This window comes from Capsella rubella, unplaced genomic scaffold (genome assembly GCF_000375325.1).
Source record: "Capsella rubella cultivar Monte Gargano unplaced genomic scaffold, Caprub1_0 scaffold_1, whole genome shotgun sequence".
Lineage (NCBI taxonomy): Eukaryota > Viridiplantae > Streptophyta > Magnoliopsida > Brassicales > Brassicaceae > Capsella > Capsella rubella.
Genome location: NW_006238923.1, coordinates 19,112,163 through 19,128,051, shown reverse-complemented (window position 1 = coordinate 19,128,051; position 15,889 = coordinate 19,112,163). Strand labels below are relative to the sequence as shown.

The 15,889-nt window shown below is 36.3% G+C and overlaps 4 protein-coding genes across 10 annotated transcripts; 2 read left to right on the top strand and 2 right to left on the bottom strand.

The window, feature by feature from the left end:
• Window positions 1-395: 395 nt before the first annotated feature.
• LOC17900014 (probable acyl-activating enzyme 18, peroxisomal) lies at window positions 396-4,670 on the bottom strand. 2 transcript variants are annotated; one of them, XM_006304673.2, is made up of 15 exons: window positions 4,304-4,670; window positions 3,522-4,144; window positions 3,275-3,404; window positions 2,955-3,205; window positions 2,661-2,862; window positions 2,539-2,579; window positions 2,334-2,462; window positions 2,182-2,258; window positions 1,887-2,107; window positions 1,711-1,805; window positions 1,409-1,625; window positions 1,198-1,323; window positions 1,010-1,108; window positions 718-927; window positions 396-630 (listed from the first exon to the last, which is right to left on the bottom strand). In XM_006304673.2, exons 2-15 carry the CDS (start codon window positions 3,788-3,790, stop codon window positions 514-516), a joined length of 2,184 nt encoding a protein of 727 aa, XP_006304735.1. In that variant the 5' UTR covers window positions 3,791-4,144; window positions 4,304-4,670; the 3' UTR covers window positions 396-513. The 2 variants fall into 2 exon arrangements, with proteins under 2 accessions (XP_006304735.1, XP_023644794.1); XM_023789026.1 differs by having other exon boundaries at window positions 4,332-4,670.
• Window positions 4,671-5,014: 344 nt separating this feature from the next.
• LOC17897428 (serine/arginine-rich SC35-like splicing factor SCL33) lies at window positions 5,015-7,908 on the bottom strand. Of its 6 annotated transcripts, none has more exons than XM_023789027.1 (6): window positions 7,836-7,908; window positions 7,289-7,454; window positions 6,806-6,883; window positions 5,923-6,093; window positions 5,710-5,847; window positions 5,015-5,619 (listed from the first exon to the last, which is right to left on the bottom strand). In XM_023789027.1, the coding sequence occupies exons 2-6, from the start codon at window positions 7,429-7,431 to the stop codon at window positions 5,298-5,300; spliced, it is 852 nt and encodes a 283-aa protein (XP_023644795.1). In that variant the 5' UTR covers window positions 7,432-7,454; window positions 7,836-7,908; the 3' UTR covers window positions 5,015-5,297. The 6 variants fall into 6 exon arrangements, with proteins under 6 accessions (XP_023644795.1, XP_023644798.1, XP_023644799.1 ...); XM_023789030.1 differs by having other exon boundaries at window positions 5,710-5,844; XM_023789031.1 differs by having other exon boundaries at window positions 5,710-5,838.
• Window positions 7,909-8,266: 358 nt separating this feature from the next.
• LOC111832613 (transcription initiation factor TFIID subunit 7) lies at window positions 8,267-10,177 on the top strand. The gene is made up of 5 exons (XM_023790040.1): window positions 8,267-8,502; window positions 9,049-9,182; window positions 9,280-9,399; window positions 9,622-9,687; window positions 9,791-10,177. The coding sequence occupies exons 1-5, from the start codon at window positions 8,388-8,390 to the stop codon at window positions 9,962-9,964; spliced, it is 609 nt and encodes a 202-aa protein (XP_023645808.1). The 5' UTR covers window positions 8,267-8,387; the 3' UTR covers window positions 9,965-10,177.
• Window positions 10,178-11,143: 966 nt separating this feature from the next.
• On the top strand, window positions 11,144-12,899 carry LOC17897043. Its single transcript, XM_006307535.2, has 3 exons — window positions 11,144-11,462; window positions 11,677-12,033; window positions 12,111-12,899. The coding sequence occupies exons 1-3, from the start codon at window positions 11,312-11,314 to the stop codon at window positions 12,773-12,775; spliced, it is 1,173 nt and encodes a 390-aa protein (XP_006307597.2). The 5' UTR covers window positions 11,144-11,311; the 3' UTR covers window positions 12,776-12,899.
• Window positions 12,900-15,889: the final 2,990 nt, after the last annotated feature.

The window sequence follows — 15,889 nt, the reverse complement described above, 5'->3', positions numbered from 1 at the left end:
TTTAGGGTTCTTTTTATTTTTCCCTCTTTCTAATTCTTTTTTTTTTAAAGGCCCAATACCAATTTTGTTGTCGTCAGGCAGGCCCAATTCTCTATTTTCTCTTCACTGTGGTTCAATAAACAACCAGAAGAGGTTTCCAAAATCCAAACAAGGGTGCTTTATTAATATCAAGAGATCATATATTATTACACAGATTCGTTGGTGTTGTGGTATTAAGATCTCGTTTTAATGATATTATAAACTTCGTCTTTCGATTCCATAGTTATGGAGTGTCAAGTGTGTTAGGTTGAAGCTATATATTGTGCCTTGGACATAAACATTAACACCAAACACAACAAAGTGTTTAATCATGTAAATGTTGAATATTGATGAGAGAATTCAGGTGCATTGACCGGTTTATTTAATCTAGTCGATTTTATTATTTGGGATGAGCATAACTCAATCAATCATGTAGACTGTATATCAACTATTTTTCCAGTTTTCATTCTTAATTAAACTTTAAAGATCAAGGCTTCATATTCGACTACGTAAGGATAGTAGTTCCTTCTTCATCTGATCTCTCAAGACTCTTCTCAATAACTTGTTTGAAGCTGTTCTTGGAAACTCAGGTACAATCTTCACCAAACTTACCTGCATTTTTAAGCAGAGATCAGCTCTTTTTGTAACTTTGAATTTGTGAAACCCCCCCCCCCCCCCCCTCAGAGATGTGTTAATTACCTTGAAGAGAGGATTAAGATCTCTTTGAATGGTTCTCGAAAATTTCATCTTTAGCTCTTCTTCACTCTGTTTCTTGAACCCTTCTTTCAAGACGGTGAATATGACCAGCAACTCTGGACCACCGTCTGGCGGGGCTAAACTGACTGCAGCCGTCTCAGAGATGCACTCATCAGCTTGATCACACACCCGCTCAATCTCAATAGAACTCGTCTGCGTTGTAACATAGATAAAAGAGATGAAAAGACTTGAAAAAAACTCCAACGCATCTGAGTATATAGATACACTGTGGTACCTTAATGCCTCCAAGGTTCATGGTATCATCAGCTCTGCCTTGAACATTGTAATATCCTCCTACCGTTCGCCTCAGGATGTCACCGTGTCTTCTAAGTCGCTGCAGAGCAGAAGAACAAATGAATAATTTAAATGATGTCAACTGAAATTTGGTTTACTCATATGTATAGAAATCTTAAAATGACTCACTGTTTCTTTGTACATTGGCATTCCCTTGAAATAAACCTCGTCATGGTCTGCATTCAGAAGTCTATCTGTGGCCCCGAGGTGCTGCGGGAACAAACCAACTTCTCCAGTACACGGTTGATCATCCGGCTGCAAAGACGCCCTTATCAATCTGGTACAGCCTTAGAGAAATATGGAAACAAACCGCCTAATGTCTAAATTTTCAGTTTCTTACATATGGGACACCATTTTCGTCGAAGATGATAATTCTAGTTGTCATAGACGGTGTACTAAATGCTCCAAAAGCTTGCGGCTGAAGCGGACTTCCTATGATGTATGAAGAAGCCAGTTCCGTGCCTCCACAGCATTCAATCACAGGTTTGTAATAAGCTTTAGAAGAAAGCCAGAGAACATCATCAACATTGGAAGCTTCTCCTGTGGTGGCGAAATATCTAACAAAGCACAACAGCTCCTGAGTCAATTCTTCTTAAACATATAAAACCAAAAAAAGAACTGTGATTGAATGTTGCTTGTTACTTTATCTTTGTCCAGTTAAGCCCTTCCATACAGTTGATCCTCTTCCAAGTTTTCACCAAGCTTGGAACAGTACCGAGAACTGTAACTCCAGCATCCTACAGTAAAATCACGCACACATAAGTGAAAATTTATTGAATGTTAATATTGAAAAAGAGACAACAATGGAGTTGTCTTGCCTGAACAAACTTTCCAAAACCCCAGCCAAGGGGAGACCCGTTGTAGAGAGCCAGAGTTGCACCAGTTAGAAAGCAGGAAAATATAAGAGTTGGTCCCATTACCCATCCAAGATTTGTAGGCCAACAATATATATTACCCACTTGGACATCAGCATGAGCCCATCCATCACAAGCACTACGAATTGGCGAGAGCTGTGTCCACGGTATAGCTTTCGGTTCACCTGATTAAGAAAAAATAATAGATCAACAGATGTATCTAAACATATCTACTACAGTTTAACCATCTTTCCTTTACCTGTCGTTCCAGATGAGAAGAGAATGTTAATCACAGCGTCTACAGGTAGATAAATTGGACGATAGTAGTTATCTCCACTGCAAGCCAAATTGGAGCCATGTCTCATCTACACTCTCCAAGTGATTGCAACTGTATATATGTAAAAATTTTACCTAAGAAGTGTTTTCCAGTTGGAAAGGAAATCCATCCATGGTATGTCCTGTTCTCTTAACTGAACACACAATTCAGTCCCTGAAGAGGGGAGGACAATGACCTTAGATGGAGCAGCTTCAACCACCTTGCTAAATTATTAAGATATAGTTATGTTTTTTGTTCATAAAGTTGCAAAATCAGCCACAGTTAGATCAACTATGTCACCTGTATAAAGGAAATCTTCGACCTCCTCTGAGTATATAGTCCTGAAAACCCAATATGATATATCTGACATGGTACTGGATAAATACAAGCCGAAAAGATGTGAGTCAAGCTGTGTCACAAACCTGAGTGAATATGCCTTTTGCCTTAGAAATTTTCAACCGTGTTGCAATTTCTTTAGCTGCAAAGCTGTCTGCGATGGAGACAACAACGCAACCGGCTAATATGATTGCGAGATATATAATCACTGCATCAACTGTCATTGGCATATCGATTGCAATAGTGTCACCCTTTTCAAAACTTCCACCTATCGCCTTTGCCGCCAACCTTTTTCAAGTATATGTATCAAAAGCACCAATGGAAGCTTAATAATGAGATAACACAACAGAATGATCAATAAAGACTTTCATGGTACATACGTTACTCGCTCGCGGAGTTCTTTCAATGTCATTTGATTGACTGGAGAATCATCAAAGCCTTCATCTCGCCATACAACCGCCACACTGTCATCATCCTTTTTGGGATGGCTTGAAGGCATCAGACAACATTCAGCAATATTCAGAACTGCATCAGGAAGCCATGTCCCTCCAAGTTTTGATTTGTCAAGGATGCACCTAGGAGGAGAACGAAACACGAGTGAAAGCTCATCGATAACGAGTGACCAATAAACCTGAAAAAGGATGTCAATTTAGACCAAACCAAATATTTCATCTTTTCAACATTCAACGTCAATGCTTACTTGAGGGTGTTCAACTGAGAATCTCCGGAAAAGTTCAAAACTTTCAAGAGGGTTTTTATATGAAGCACCAAGAAGCCTTGACCCGTGAGTTTCCATCAGCTTCCCCAAATTTGTGGATTTTGACTGAGATCTAAACACACACAAAGGAGAGATCCACAGACACTCAGCCTTCCGGACAATCAGCCAAATTATCTGTCATATAAATTTCAGAATTTCGAACAAGTTCATGAGAGAGAGATATACGTACGGAGAAGGAAACCAATAGAGAGGGGGGCCATGAACAGAGGAGTCCCAGTTAGAATAGACAGAGTAATAGAGAAGCTGATGCAGAGGATGCGGATGCCATGGCTTAAGCACATTCTCATCCATCAAAGCCTTCCACTGATCTCTTGGATCAGTCTTTTTAGTCTTTGAAATCACATCACTCACCAATTTTTCAAATTCTTTGGCGTCTTCCAAAGTCAATCCAGCTTTGACATAATCATCGCAACTCAATTCACGTATGCTCTTCCACATATCTCTATCTCTCACTCTCGGAATACAAGTTATCTCCCCTTTTTATGCATAAAAAGTTTAAAGCTTGTCAATGGTGGTAGACTGGTAGGTAGATTATGTGGACAAGAATGCTCCAAATGGCAATTTGTACCACTTCGTCTCAGAACCGTGATTCGCTATACATGAGGAAACTCTCATTCTTTTATTTTATTCTTTTTTTTTGTTTTGTTTTGTATTAAGACAGGAAAGGTTTGATCTTTATGAAGAAAGCTTAAAACTCCTCAGTTAAAATCGGACCATAGTCTTTAGCTCATGAGACACCAAAGAAACCAAATCTACCCATCTTTAGCCATTTCCATTGAACACACCAATTTCCTGGTGAATATATCAAAGGGGTGTTTTGATTACGAGCAAATAAAGTAGGTGATATTTTCAGATTTTTGTGAAGATAAGAGCTGATTACTGAAACTTTTGCAATGGTAAGTGTTAGGACTCCAAAACTATCTCATGAAAAGTTGGAAAAGAAAAGCTCACAGATTGAATGAAAAGTTCCAGAGCTCACAAAGGTCAATGATTCTGTCAAGGTTTCTACCGCCGATTGAGCTCACAAATCACTTGAATCGAAAGAAACCAGAAAACAAAGATAAAACGAACAAGAACACAACAACACACAGATTTAACGATTTCACGGGAAACGTCTCGCCGGAGTAATCTTCTCCGCAAATCCACTAGAACCTTTGTGAAACTTCTATATGTGTTACAATCGCTCAAGCTCTCTCTCTCCTCTCTCAAACTGATTCAATCTCTCTTCTTTCTCTATGATCTAACACGATTAGATCTAACATACTTGATTAGAGGAAGAAGATGAAGAATGAAGAGCTCTATAGGAAGGACGAAACGAGTCCTCACGTGATTTTGACTTGAGCTGACTTATAAACCTCTCTTTGACCGAGAGTATCTTCCACACTTGAAGAAGATCACAGTCACTTCTGAAAGATATAACTGAAGGGACTCACAAGTGGAAGAGAAGAAAAGTGTTGAATTCCACTAAAGCTTACCCATCTTGTGACAAGTAAAGCTCCAAATTCTTGATTCTACCAGCACAACAACTTTAGAATTATACTCAAGCCAACAAATTTTTCTAGAAACATCATCTAGAAGGACCATTTACGTTGGCAATCCAATGTACCGAAACAACACATCAGCAAAGCCATCCCTCCGACTGATTGGTACATTACAAGTTTATAACCAAAACAAAAGCTTTTTTTATATATGATGGTTTACTTTGGTTGACTTGACGGACCAATGTTGCAATTTCCATAACAACCCAAGATTATGTCTTAAAAGAACATAGATCAAGGGTAACAGTAACATGTCCCCACATCATCCATAGATCAAAACATAAAAAACCAAATTCCACCCTACATAACATTCTCATCTTTTCGGTATCATCTTAACCTTGTCTTAGAATAAGGGTACGCAAGACAGCCATAATCTAGAGAAGACTAGCATAAGAGTGAAGAATCAATCACTGGCTTGGTGAACGATCTTCATCATCTAGCCCTCCATGCGGGCTCTGGCTCCTGCTTCTGGCTGGGTCAGGAGTGTTGCTTCTGCTTCTTTTTGGGCTCAAGCTCCTATTTCTCCTCGGGCTCCGGCTCCTGCTTCTTCTTGGGCTACGGCTTATGCTTCTTCTAGGGCTGGGGCTTATGCTTCTTCTAGGGCTGAGGCTTATGCTGCGGCTCTTACCTCTGGCTGGACTTACACTGCGACCCCTTGAGCCATTATAGGCTGGTGAGCGAGAGTATGATCTTCCCCCATCATATCGTTCTTCCCTGGGCGAGATAGACCTGTGACAATAGAGACTTAGTGAGCATTCAAAAGTCAAATCGGGTGGAGAAAGTTGTAATTGAGCTCAGACAGGAACATGTAGAAGAAACCTTGGATGATGTCTCCTAGCGGGAGAATAATAGCCACCGCTCCGTGACCGAGATCTAGCACGTCGAGGGGGAGGAGAACGGGAGCGAGAGTAGTAGCGAGGGGGAGTACGCCTTCTATCCCGAAATCTGCTGCTCCTACTAACAGAAAATGTTAAAAACTTAATGATATTTGATGATAAACAGAACAGTTCAAAAAGAGAAAGCTCCATGCACCTTCCTCCACCACGCTCCCTTAACCTCATTTCAGTGGGTTTCTTCCTGTTCTCTTCTGCAAACACAACAGTCAATTCCCGGCCAAGAAGAAGATACCCATCCATGTGATATTTTGCGTCAGCAGCATCAGCAGGGTCCTCAAACTGAACGAATCCAAACCCTCGTGGATCTCTGCATTTTAACATATACAACGAAAAAAATCTCAGACTAAAAACCAAACATACAAAATAACGAGGAAGATGTACCACTTTGCAACAATCCTGTTGAAGGACAACTCACATTTGAGACCCTGCACAGAAGATATCAGTAAACATGAAAATAAGCAAGCACTTGCCTGCTAGCCTTGCAAGTTTCAGTATAAAGATGACTTCTTGAAGACTTGATTCATCTTCAAATAGAATACAAACCCAACTTCACTTCAACTCTTCACTACCATATAGAATATCTTCATAAGAACTCTAATTACTTCTTTGATGTCTTCAATTCTTTAAATTCACTGCTAAACCTCAACAACTTCAATTAACTCACCTCATAGTGTGTTCACACATAGAACATATAAACATTGGATCTTCTACTTAACTAATCCACCCTCTTTCTTTCAAGACACCAAAAACTGGTGGTTTAAGACCACAAATGTTTAATCTCATGTCACAAAGAATTATGAAAATGTATGGAGCCTAAATTAAAAAAATGAAATCAATGCACTTATAAAAGCTTCTCATACAGCCCTAGTATCGGTGAGGAGACACACAGATATGACAGAATGGAAAAGGAAAGGGAGATAAACGTAGTAAACAAAGATTCAAGAAAGAGTTCTCTAATCATAACATAAGTAAAAATCAGATGTTTAAATATTAGATCTCCTATCTAGTAAAATGCTCACCCAGTATAGTAATCCCTTGGCAAGTAAATGTCTTTGAGTGGACCAAACTGCTCAAATGACCTCCTGAGATCTTCTTGCCTGAATAAAAGGATTTGATGTAAGCAGAGAATTACAATTTGCTAAAAGCAAGGAAATGAAGATAGATTGGAGTAAATGTCAACAACAGAGTACTATGGTTTACATGAACCCAAAAATGCAAAAAGATAAAAAATGAGAAAACCAGCCTTATATATGTTCTTTCTTATATTTTGATCACAAAGCAAGATTCATCAAACCTAACATCGTTAACAAAATAGCTCTGAGGACATGCATCAACTTATTGAACACCTTCACAGTACATTTAAGAGAATATCATGCCTACATATGCATAAAAGGTGTCATGTCTTGAATCTTTTAAGAGGTGACCAAACAAAAAGAAAATCATCCTAAGCAGGGGAGACACCGAGTGGAGGGAAGTATATATATGGAAGTCAAAATATGTACCTGCAATCATGGCGTAGATTGCGAACCAAAAGACTGGTGGGGAGGTCCCTGCTACGACCTCCATATCGGCCTCTAGGGCTTGGGCTTCGACCCCTCCTCCCATAACCCCTTGGTGGTGACGGTGTGTAGCTCCTTCCTCTCATCGAATCAAGCTTCTTCAACCTCTCTATCAGTCAACACAAACTAGATTAGAAAATACATCAGAGAAAAGGTAGGATATTTAAAGGAAGCGGAGACCACAAAACACAAGAGCTATAACACCAGCCATCTAAGAGAACTTCAAAGAAGCATTCAATCTAGTCTAGTTTGAAATCACCGACTCCAATCCATAGAATACCTTGAAGATACAACTCGCTACTCTAGAAAGATGAGATTTTTCACCAATTGAAAACTAGATTTATCTCAAACGACAAGTACTAAAGTGAGGTTGCAAATACAATTCAGATCGAGATAGAATCAGTTCATATTTCAATTTTAAATACGAATTGGAACAAAGAATCGAAATATTGTACGTGCATAGCCACAAAAGAACATAAATTTCGTTTACCTGTGGACAAAGCTCGGTGGTGACGAACGACGAAGAAGCGATGCTTCAAGAAATTGGAAAAAGATTGATCAAAGAGCGACTTCTTAGGGTTTCTTTATACTATTTAGTTTTACATTTAAACCCCCAGTATTCTTTCCAAATATTGTTTTTGCCTTAAACTCTATATTTAAAGTGGATAGTCCATTCTAATTTTTGTTGTTTTTATATTCATTGATATCAAAAAGGTATGATATCGAAGAGAAATTAGAATTAAATATAGGCAATTGATGATTTAGTTTCTTCAACTATTGGGTGTTTTTAAGAACCTTTATAACTAATTGGGTCAAAAACATAAACCTTGAAACCTATAGGGGAGGAAAATAAAACAAAATAGGATTAACAAAAAGGATTATTCTGGAACGTTTGTCTTTCTCTCTCTTCTAAACTTGTAAAAATTTCTGACATTACATAACAAAGCAATTATGTTTCTCACAGTTCAATAGATTCTCGTCTCGTCTCTCTCTGCATAATCCATTCGGCGAAGATCTCAAGTTAAGCCGTTGATACCTTTTGATGGAAGAACAGTTCATACTTAGGGTTCCACCGTCTGTTTCAGAGCGAATTGATCGGCTTTTGAGCGAGGAGGCTTCTACTTCCGACGAAATCCCTTTGGATTTGTGTTTTTCAGGTACCAATTTATTAAGGGGTTTTTTTGTCTCTTTTTGGCACAGTATTTTGTGTTTAAGCATCCAAAGTCTCTTCCTTTTTCTTAAATATTTGTCCTTTCATCGGAAATTAGTCTCATGGTTGCGTCGCGGATTTAGATTTTTATACTCAGTACTGAAAGTTATGAGTTCTTAGATGTTGTTTGCCTGAAAGACATTCTTTTCGTATCATTCTTTAATCAGATTAAGGTTCAAAAGTTTGTCTAGGAATCGATTTGCATTGTCTCCTATAGCAATTTTATATTGTTGTTTTTGTGAATTGAATGTTTTGTTAGAGAAGTTATAAGACATATTCTTTCATCATTCTTGAATCTGATTAAGGACTAGAGTTTGTCTATAAATCGATTTGCATTGTCCTTTGAACCAACTTCATGATGTGTATGTTTTGTCAGGGGAGCTAAAAGACATTCTTGTTGCATATTTCTTTTCTTTTTTTGTCTGGAAAACCCAATTACATTGTCTCTGGAGCAAACTTGTTATATAAGGATTTGTGCTAATTGAATTTGCAGAGGATGGGAGAAGCGGTACGTTTATGATTGGAAACGAAGAGTTCCCGGCATCTCTGCTTGATCTTCCTGCTGTTGTTGAGTCTTTTAAAACTTATGATGACTGTGCACTAGTCAAAACTGCTGATATCGGGCAGGTAAAATCCATTTACTTGATCTATCTTTTTGTTTATATGTGTAAAGCTCTGTAGAATTGACTTAAAAGGAATATGGATGCATCTATTTGTTACACAGATGATCATAGTTAGGGAGCCGGGTGATCCCGCACCCAATACAGTTGAATACAGACATGGTTTAACTCCTCCAATGAAGGATGCTCGAAAGAGAAGATTTCGTCGAGAGCCTGACCTTAATGTAATTTTCGTTTGCTATTATCATCAATCCATCAACTATGTTTCACTAACACTTGTGATCCTGAGCCAGGAAAAGAAAGAAAGAATGGGAAATTTCTGGTTATCTAGATTGAAAGTTGTGATTGAAATCTTGATACATGTAGCTGATCGTAGTGAAACTTTATCTTGTGGAACTCTCAAGTATTTTCTATTAACTAACATGTTGATTACCAAAACGTTGCAGCCGGAGCTTGTACAGCGGGTTGAAAGAGACTTGTTGAATATCTTGAGTGGCGGAACAGTAGAAAATGTAAGATTACTTTCACTTTAATACATGATGTGACAACATCTGGTCTTGGGGATAAAGATCGATTTTAGTAACTTCCTTCATCTGACCATTTTTCTTGGCTTAGGTAAATGAGCAAGAGGAAGTAGCTGTAAACGAGAATGCTCCTAATGAAAATAAGATTGTTTCTTCTTCACCTACACCTGTTGAAAAGCCTGAAGCTCCTGAGACAGGCACTAGTAATCCAACAGGAGTTGAGCCGGAGAGAAGTGAATCAGAAGATTCTGATGACTCAATGTGAGCTCATTACATAAAGAGATTTTTCTTACAAAAGGTTAGAGTTTGAGCAAGTCCCGTCTTAGAAAATCATGGATAAGTATGTCCCCATGATTTGATGATGTCTTCTTCAACTTTGTTCAGTGAAAATTTTGATTTGTATTCGAAGTACAGAACACAAAAGATTCTGTTTGTCTATCCTGAATACGTGCAACCATGTCTACCATCATTTTTTTTTTTTTGCTAACTTGTAAATATCATTAGAATGAAAGGTAGGCATTACAAAAAGTGTACCTAAAAGATAGAGTAATCTTGGCAAAAAGAATAAAAACAAGATTACAATCCTGAGAGCAAGAGATGACAAGGATCTAGGTTACCGAATCCACAGAAGCATGAGCTTCCTCCATCTCTTCCTATGTCTACCATCATTACGTACTGTAATTTGATATATACGAGTTATGTCACAAATGGCATTTTTGAAATAAAAGACAAAACAAAGCATTACCAAAAAAGACAAAACAAAAAAATGCGTAGAGCCTCGAAGGAGTTGCTGTCGTGATCTCTCTATTCATCTTGTTTCTTAGTCTTTAACTCTTTATAACAAAAGCTTTCACAACCTCAAACAACAAATTTTATGAACAACCATTGAGAAAAAAAAAAATATGTATCAAAAGATCCAAATCTTTTTTACCAATACACAATGCTTCCCAACCCTGGACGAAGTCACTGACTTCGTCGTCCACAAAGGGAACGGTCATCACATATGGCGTTTCGATGGAAGTTCTTGAATATATGAAAACAGCTACTAATAGATTCTTTGGTTTACCGGTGGAAGAGAAAAGGAAGTTCTCAAGAGACAAGTCTTTTGTCAACAAATGTAGAATTGTAGATAAGGCCGTAAGGGACGATAGTCCTCGTGCTGAGAAAGCTCTCGAGTGGAAATATTATCTCAGCCTATTCTTCGTCTCTAAAGCTGAAGCATCATACACAACTCTGGCACTGCCTGACTTTAATATTATATGATACAAACGTAAAGATCTTTTTGGTAAAAAAATATGATTACAAACGACGTAATGAAGTTCTGGTAAAGATTCTTGTTTAAGTTGTTTAAGATTAAATATTGGTTAAGTTAACCGTAACACAATCATACAGATACAGTATCTTAAAAATTACTACTGTACTCCGTATTGTCTATTTTGTGCAATCAGACATGAGTTAAGATTCCGGTTCGGTTTGATCCTCGGTTCTGTTGAAATGTGGAGCCTCTTTCTGTGTTAGAAGTTTCTCTACCTTGAAGGTTCCTCGGTCAATCTCTTCTTCTTTGTGCCGTGCCGTGTGGCATTTCTCATGTACCGCGAGAGTTGCAACAGCAATGGCGACGGAATCATTTTGTCTGAAGCCCGTACCTTTCGCAAGGTTTACGACGAACCAATTCAATCAATTTCCTAAAAGAATAAAACTTTCATGTCGAATTCGTCGTTATCGATTCGGTGTCATTTGCTCGAAGTCATCTGATTACCAAGGTAACTCCAATTCTAAGTCTCCGTCGACTCTGTTGTAAAATTCCTAGTGATCAAATTCAAAAATTTCAGTTAATTTGGTTCTGATGGGTTTGGAATCATTGGAATTTTATGTCAAGTTCACATTTATTTTTTCTGGTCTTTAATTTCAAGAAATGAGAATGTTCAAGATGTTTACTTCTGCACTATTTGATTGACTGAAACTGTTAGCTTTCAGATTTTCAGAGTTATGCAAGACCTTTGCGTCTCTTACCAGTAGAAGAAGTGAAACTTTGTAGAGGGAACCCATCTTTCACTGTGAGCGAAACTCGATCTCTTTATAAGGTTAAGCTGCAGACAAGTAATTTGTTTGGTTCGGGGATTAGTGACATGAATGCTAGGGTTCTTCTTTGCTTGATAGACGAAAAGGGTGATTCGGTGTTACAGACAATACCTGCAAATTTTTCATCTTTGGATCCAGAAGTTGTGGAAAATGGTGAAACCTTCAAGTTTCAGAGAGGCTCTGTTGATGAATTCACATTTGAAGGACCAAAACTCGGCAAAATCAGAGCTTTTTGGATCGGTCTTGAGTCTGGTTAGTTTCTTTTGACTTGGAACTTGTATTAGTCCTTTCATTTTTCTGTGATTATGGAATTAGCTTTTCATATTTAGGTCAATGGAGAGTTGGAGGAGTGAACTTGTGGGTGGTTAATCCTCGGGCTAAAGAAACCGATGCAGAAACCTTTTGTTACCGATACGATTTTGAAGTTGATGAAATCTTGCTTGGAGAGAGCAGTGAACTATCAATGGTGGAGCTAAAACCTATCCGTATCACTGAACTCACGGACTCCGATCAAATCTCTTCATCTACAGCTTTGGATCTTGACCGTACAACGGTATCCAATGAGGAAAGCATGGAAGAATATGCAAACTTGAAACTCTCTCTGCTTCTCTACGATGCCATTCTCATCCTTCTTGGAAGTTCGGCCTTTGCTTTCTCACTAGGCGAAAATTCCGCCATTGCTTTCTTCTTCGGTGGAACAATGGGATTTCTCTACTTGCTGCTCCTACAGAGATCAGTTGATGAACTGCAAGCACCGGGATCTTCTTCATCCGAAAACTCCAATCAGACACTAAGCCAAGGACTCAAGATTCCGGTTTTGACTCTCGCATTGGCCATAGGATTGACGGTTTTAGCCATGAGAGGTCCCATTGGGGGAGATTTTACTGCATTTGCAGTCACACCAAAAGAGATATTGGTGGGGACTTTGGGGTTTCTTGTATGCAAAGTAGCCGTTGTTTTGGCTGCGTTTAAGCCCTTGAAGGATGGTTCTTAACTCGTAAAGAGAGCCCGTGTGTTTGTACATGACTTTGTTGTATATAATAGAGTATATGTAAATAAGAGATACATGTAATTTATACTGCCACCGTACATCATATAAAATAAGATCAGTTTTTATACATCACAAAATTGTTTATCCATTGGTAGTCCATTGATCATCATTTTACCCTTTCATCAGTATTTACTTAATTTATTATCTTTTTGTGATTAGTCGTTACAGATTTGTATAGTTTCGAAGGTTAGTTTGTGTTCTAGCTTAGAAATAATTTTATTTCATTACATCCTAGGTTGGTATAAATCCACCAAAGGTAGTTTGATTCATATACAATTCTAAAGTATTATTATTGACTTTGACCTTTTGTTTGCAACATACTTGAAGAATGAATGCATAATATCAATTAATAGGGTATAGGAAAGTTTATGGCGTACCAAATCAGTTTGTTTTCTTTAGGGTTAAGTAGAATGTCATTGTCAAAGAATTAATTGGGCAAGCCATGACTATGATTAAAAGTGAAATTAGGGGTAGAAAATATTATCATGGGGAAGGTATTAATTTCTGAATTTAAGATAGACACTTTTTTTTTGGTGACCACTTTTTTAATATCATAACTACTAACTACCATTACGTTTATGTAATTGTGGTCAAATTCACTTTTATGCATTTGTATAAGAATATAAAGTTTTGCTGAAAAAAAAATCATCTCTTAAGTCGCAACCCTTGCCAGTTGCCATCATTGGTCCATTGACATGCATAATTGTGGTTGACAATCATCATTTACCTTTCTATTTTTATAACTCTACTGTACTTCCCTTTTTTTTTTTTTGGGGTCAGAATACTAAAAACTATACAAGTTAAGTATCTAGAGATAACCGAATATTTTGATAAATCTTTTGTAAGGTTTAGTTGAAAAGGATGAGCTAAATGTGAATAACTATGCCATTTTTGTTCGGTTAACCATACTCATATTTTATGTTAGTTGTATTTGTACTGTACTGTATGACATTTTTATAGCAATGATATATTGTCCGTATGTTTATGTGTTTGTTTGCATGCATACAGAATCTCAAAATATTCAAAACATCTTTAACCATATTAACTTTTTTTCGATCAAGTAACTTATTTAGAGCATCACCAATCTTGATGGTCTCTTAAGCAAAACTTATTAAGCTTTGTTAAGAAATGGTTTTTATATAAGAGCTTCTTTTAACATATTTTAAGCTGAGATTTGCTTAAGAAATTCTCAATAATGGTGATCTAATTTACCTTCAATAATGTTGGTCTAATGATAGTCTCTAATTTACCCAAAAAATAACAAATTAAACAGTTAATAGGAGAGTTTTTAGTTATTAATTTATTATCTATTGAACATGCCGAATAATTCATAGAAACTCATCTTCTACATAAATTTTATAATTAATCAAGTGCGTGAAAGAACTTACTGACTTTATACAATCACTTCTAATGAAACACATTCATCTAACATTTTTTTGTTACTGATATATGACTAAGGAAGATAATAGAAACATAAATAAAAATATAACACATATTTGATGTGGTTTTATCAACGCATTTTCTATTGAACATGTTCGTGGATAAAGAGATAGTTTTTTTTGTAGTATAAAGAGATAGATTTTAGTACTAAAAACACACATATTTCATGGTACATGAAAAATAGGTTTAGAAAAGTATTTATTGAAAACACCTTAATTATATTAATTTTTGAGTTTTAATTTGTGGGTCCAATTTAATATAATTCAAACATATCCAACAAATCTCCATCTTAATTTAATGTATCGAACCATCATCGATGCAAAAAAAAAAATATGGTAGTTAGAGCAAAATTAATTAGGTAGTCTATGGGTTTATGGAACTATAGGTTATATATAGTTTAGAGTGTTTTCCTTTTTCTTTCAACTAAAAGCTTTTCTACAATTTCTTAGACCTATTCAAAGACAAGGCAATTTCTTCTAAGCCTAATAATAGTCGTATACTCATCAATTATTCAACAATGTCACACACACACACACACAAAATACTTATATTTGGCTCCCTCTCACACTCTTTGTTTTCTTTGTTGCCTTGTTTGAGAAAAAGGAATATTTTTGATAAATATCATTTTGTATACAACTCAATTATTATTATGGGTAGACAAATCGTTTTTGTATGTATTCTACATCTAATATTTTGAAAAAATATGCCGTGTCCCATTCCATACGACAAAAATCGTCCCCTTCTTTTTAAATCTTTTTTTGATGAAGTGGTTGAAAAATTGACGTATTATTTAATGTATGTATTTGATTTACAATTTATAAATTTTATAAATGAATAAAAACGGTGGATACAAATAATACTAATACTATATAGAGATAGTCCAAACATACCATTCGTAAGGCACAATCAATTAGCGTAATTTGATGATGTCCAAACAACTAATACTATTTCTGACGATAGATTCCGTCTTTTAATTAATAATTAAGTACAACGGTTTTACTATAATGGAACACATATACATTATAAGTTTGACGATTAGTATGACTTTTCAATTTCATCGAATACGAAATTCCCTAATAATTATGTGTTAGAACTTAGAAATGAATCATCTTAAAATATTTCAAATACCAAATCTAAAACTTCTTCGGTTCACCACACTTTTCAACAAAAAGTTAGCCCATTGACATAAACTAAATCCACCGGTAAATAATCATTCACAATCTTTTAGTTTCTCCCTTAAATAAGTGATTGATTATATATAAATATAATTAAAATACATAATAAAATATATATATAGGGATTAATATATATATATATATCATAGTTTATGTAAATTAAATGTGTTAAAAAAAATCTTACGTTGACCCCCAAAAAAAAGAAGTATTTTACTGGCTCCATTAATTTTTCAAGGTCGATAATAATATAAATATTTAATCATACGTTCAATAAAACTCTAGATTCTCTGTAATTACCGAAAAATAAAAACACTAGATTAAATGTTAGTATTAATATTAATACGGCTACTACCAAAGCTTTTACTTCTTCTTGTTGAGTTAAAGAAAGAAAGAGAGAAGAGAAGAGAGAGAGAGAGAGAGAGAGAGAGAGAGAGAGAGACGA

Bases quoted from the DNA above. Each gene is read 5' to 3' on its own strand.
- LOC17897043 (XM_006307535.2), top strand. From the start codon at position 11,312: ATGGCGACGGAATCATTTTGTCTGAAGCCCGTACCTTTCGCAAGGTTT. The intron at 11,463-11,676 runs GTAACTCCAATT...GTTAGCTTTCAG, and splicing joins GAAGTCATCTGATTACCAAG to ATTTTCAGAGTTATGCAAGA. The intron at 12,034-12,110 runs GTTAGTTTCTTT...TTTCATATTTAG, and splicing joins TTGGATCGGTCTTGAGTCTG to GTCAATGGAGAGTTGGAGGA.
- LOC17900014 (XM_006304673.2), bottom strand. From the start codon at position 3,790: ATGTGGAAGAGCATACGTGAATTGAGTTGCGATGATTATGTCAAAGCT. The intron at 3,206-3,274 runs GTAAGCATTGAC...ATCCTTTTTCAG, and splicing joins TCTCAGTTGAACACCCTCAA to GTTTATTGGTCACTCGTTAT. The intron at 2,259-2,333 runs GTAAAATTTTTA...TTTGGCTTGCAG, and splicing joins AACTGGAAAACACTTCTTAG to TGGAGATAACTACTATCGTC.
- LOC17897428 (XM_023789027.1), bottom strand. From the start codon at position 7,431: ATGAGAGGAAGGAGCTACACACCGTCACCACCAAGGGGTTATGGGAGG. The intron at 6,884-7,288 runs GTACATATTTTG...CCTTTTATTCAG, and splicing joins AATCTACGCCATGATTGCAG to GCAAGAAGATCTCAGGAGGT. The intron at 5,620-5,709 runs GTTTCTTCTACA...CTATTGTCACAG, and splicing joins GCTAGGAGACATCATCCAAG to GTCTATCTCGCCCAGGGAAG.
- LOC111832613 (XM_023790040.1), top strand. From the start codon at position 8,388: ATGGAAGAACAGTTCATACTTAGGGTTCCACCGTCTGTTTCAGAGCGA. The intron at 8,503-9,048 runs GTACCAATTTAT...TTGAATTTGCAG, and splicing joins TTTGGATTTGTGTTTTTCAG to AGGATGGGAGAAGCGGTACG. The intron at 9,400-9,621 runs GTAATTTTCGTT...AAAACGTTGCAG, and splicing joins GTCGAGAGCCTGACCTTAAT to CCGGAGCTTGTACAGCGGGT.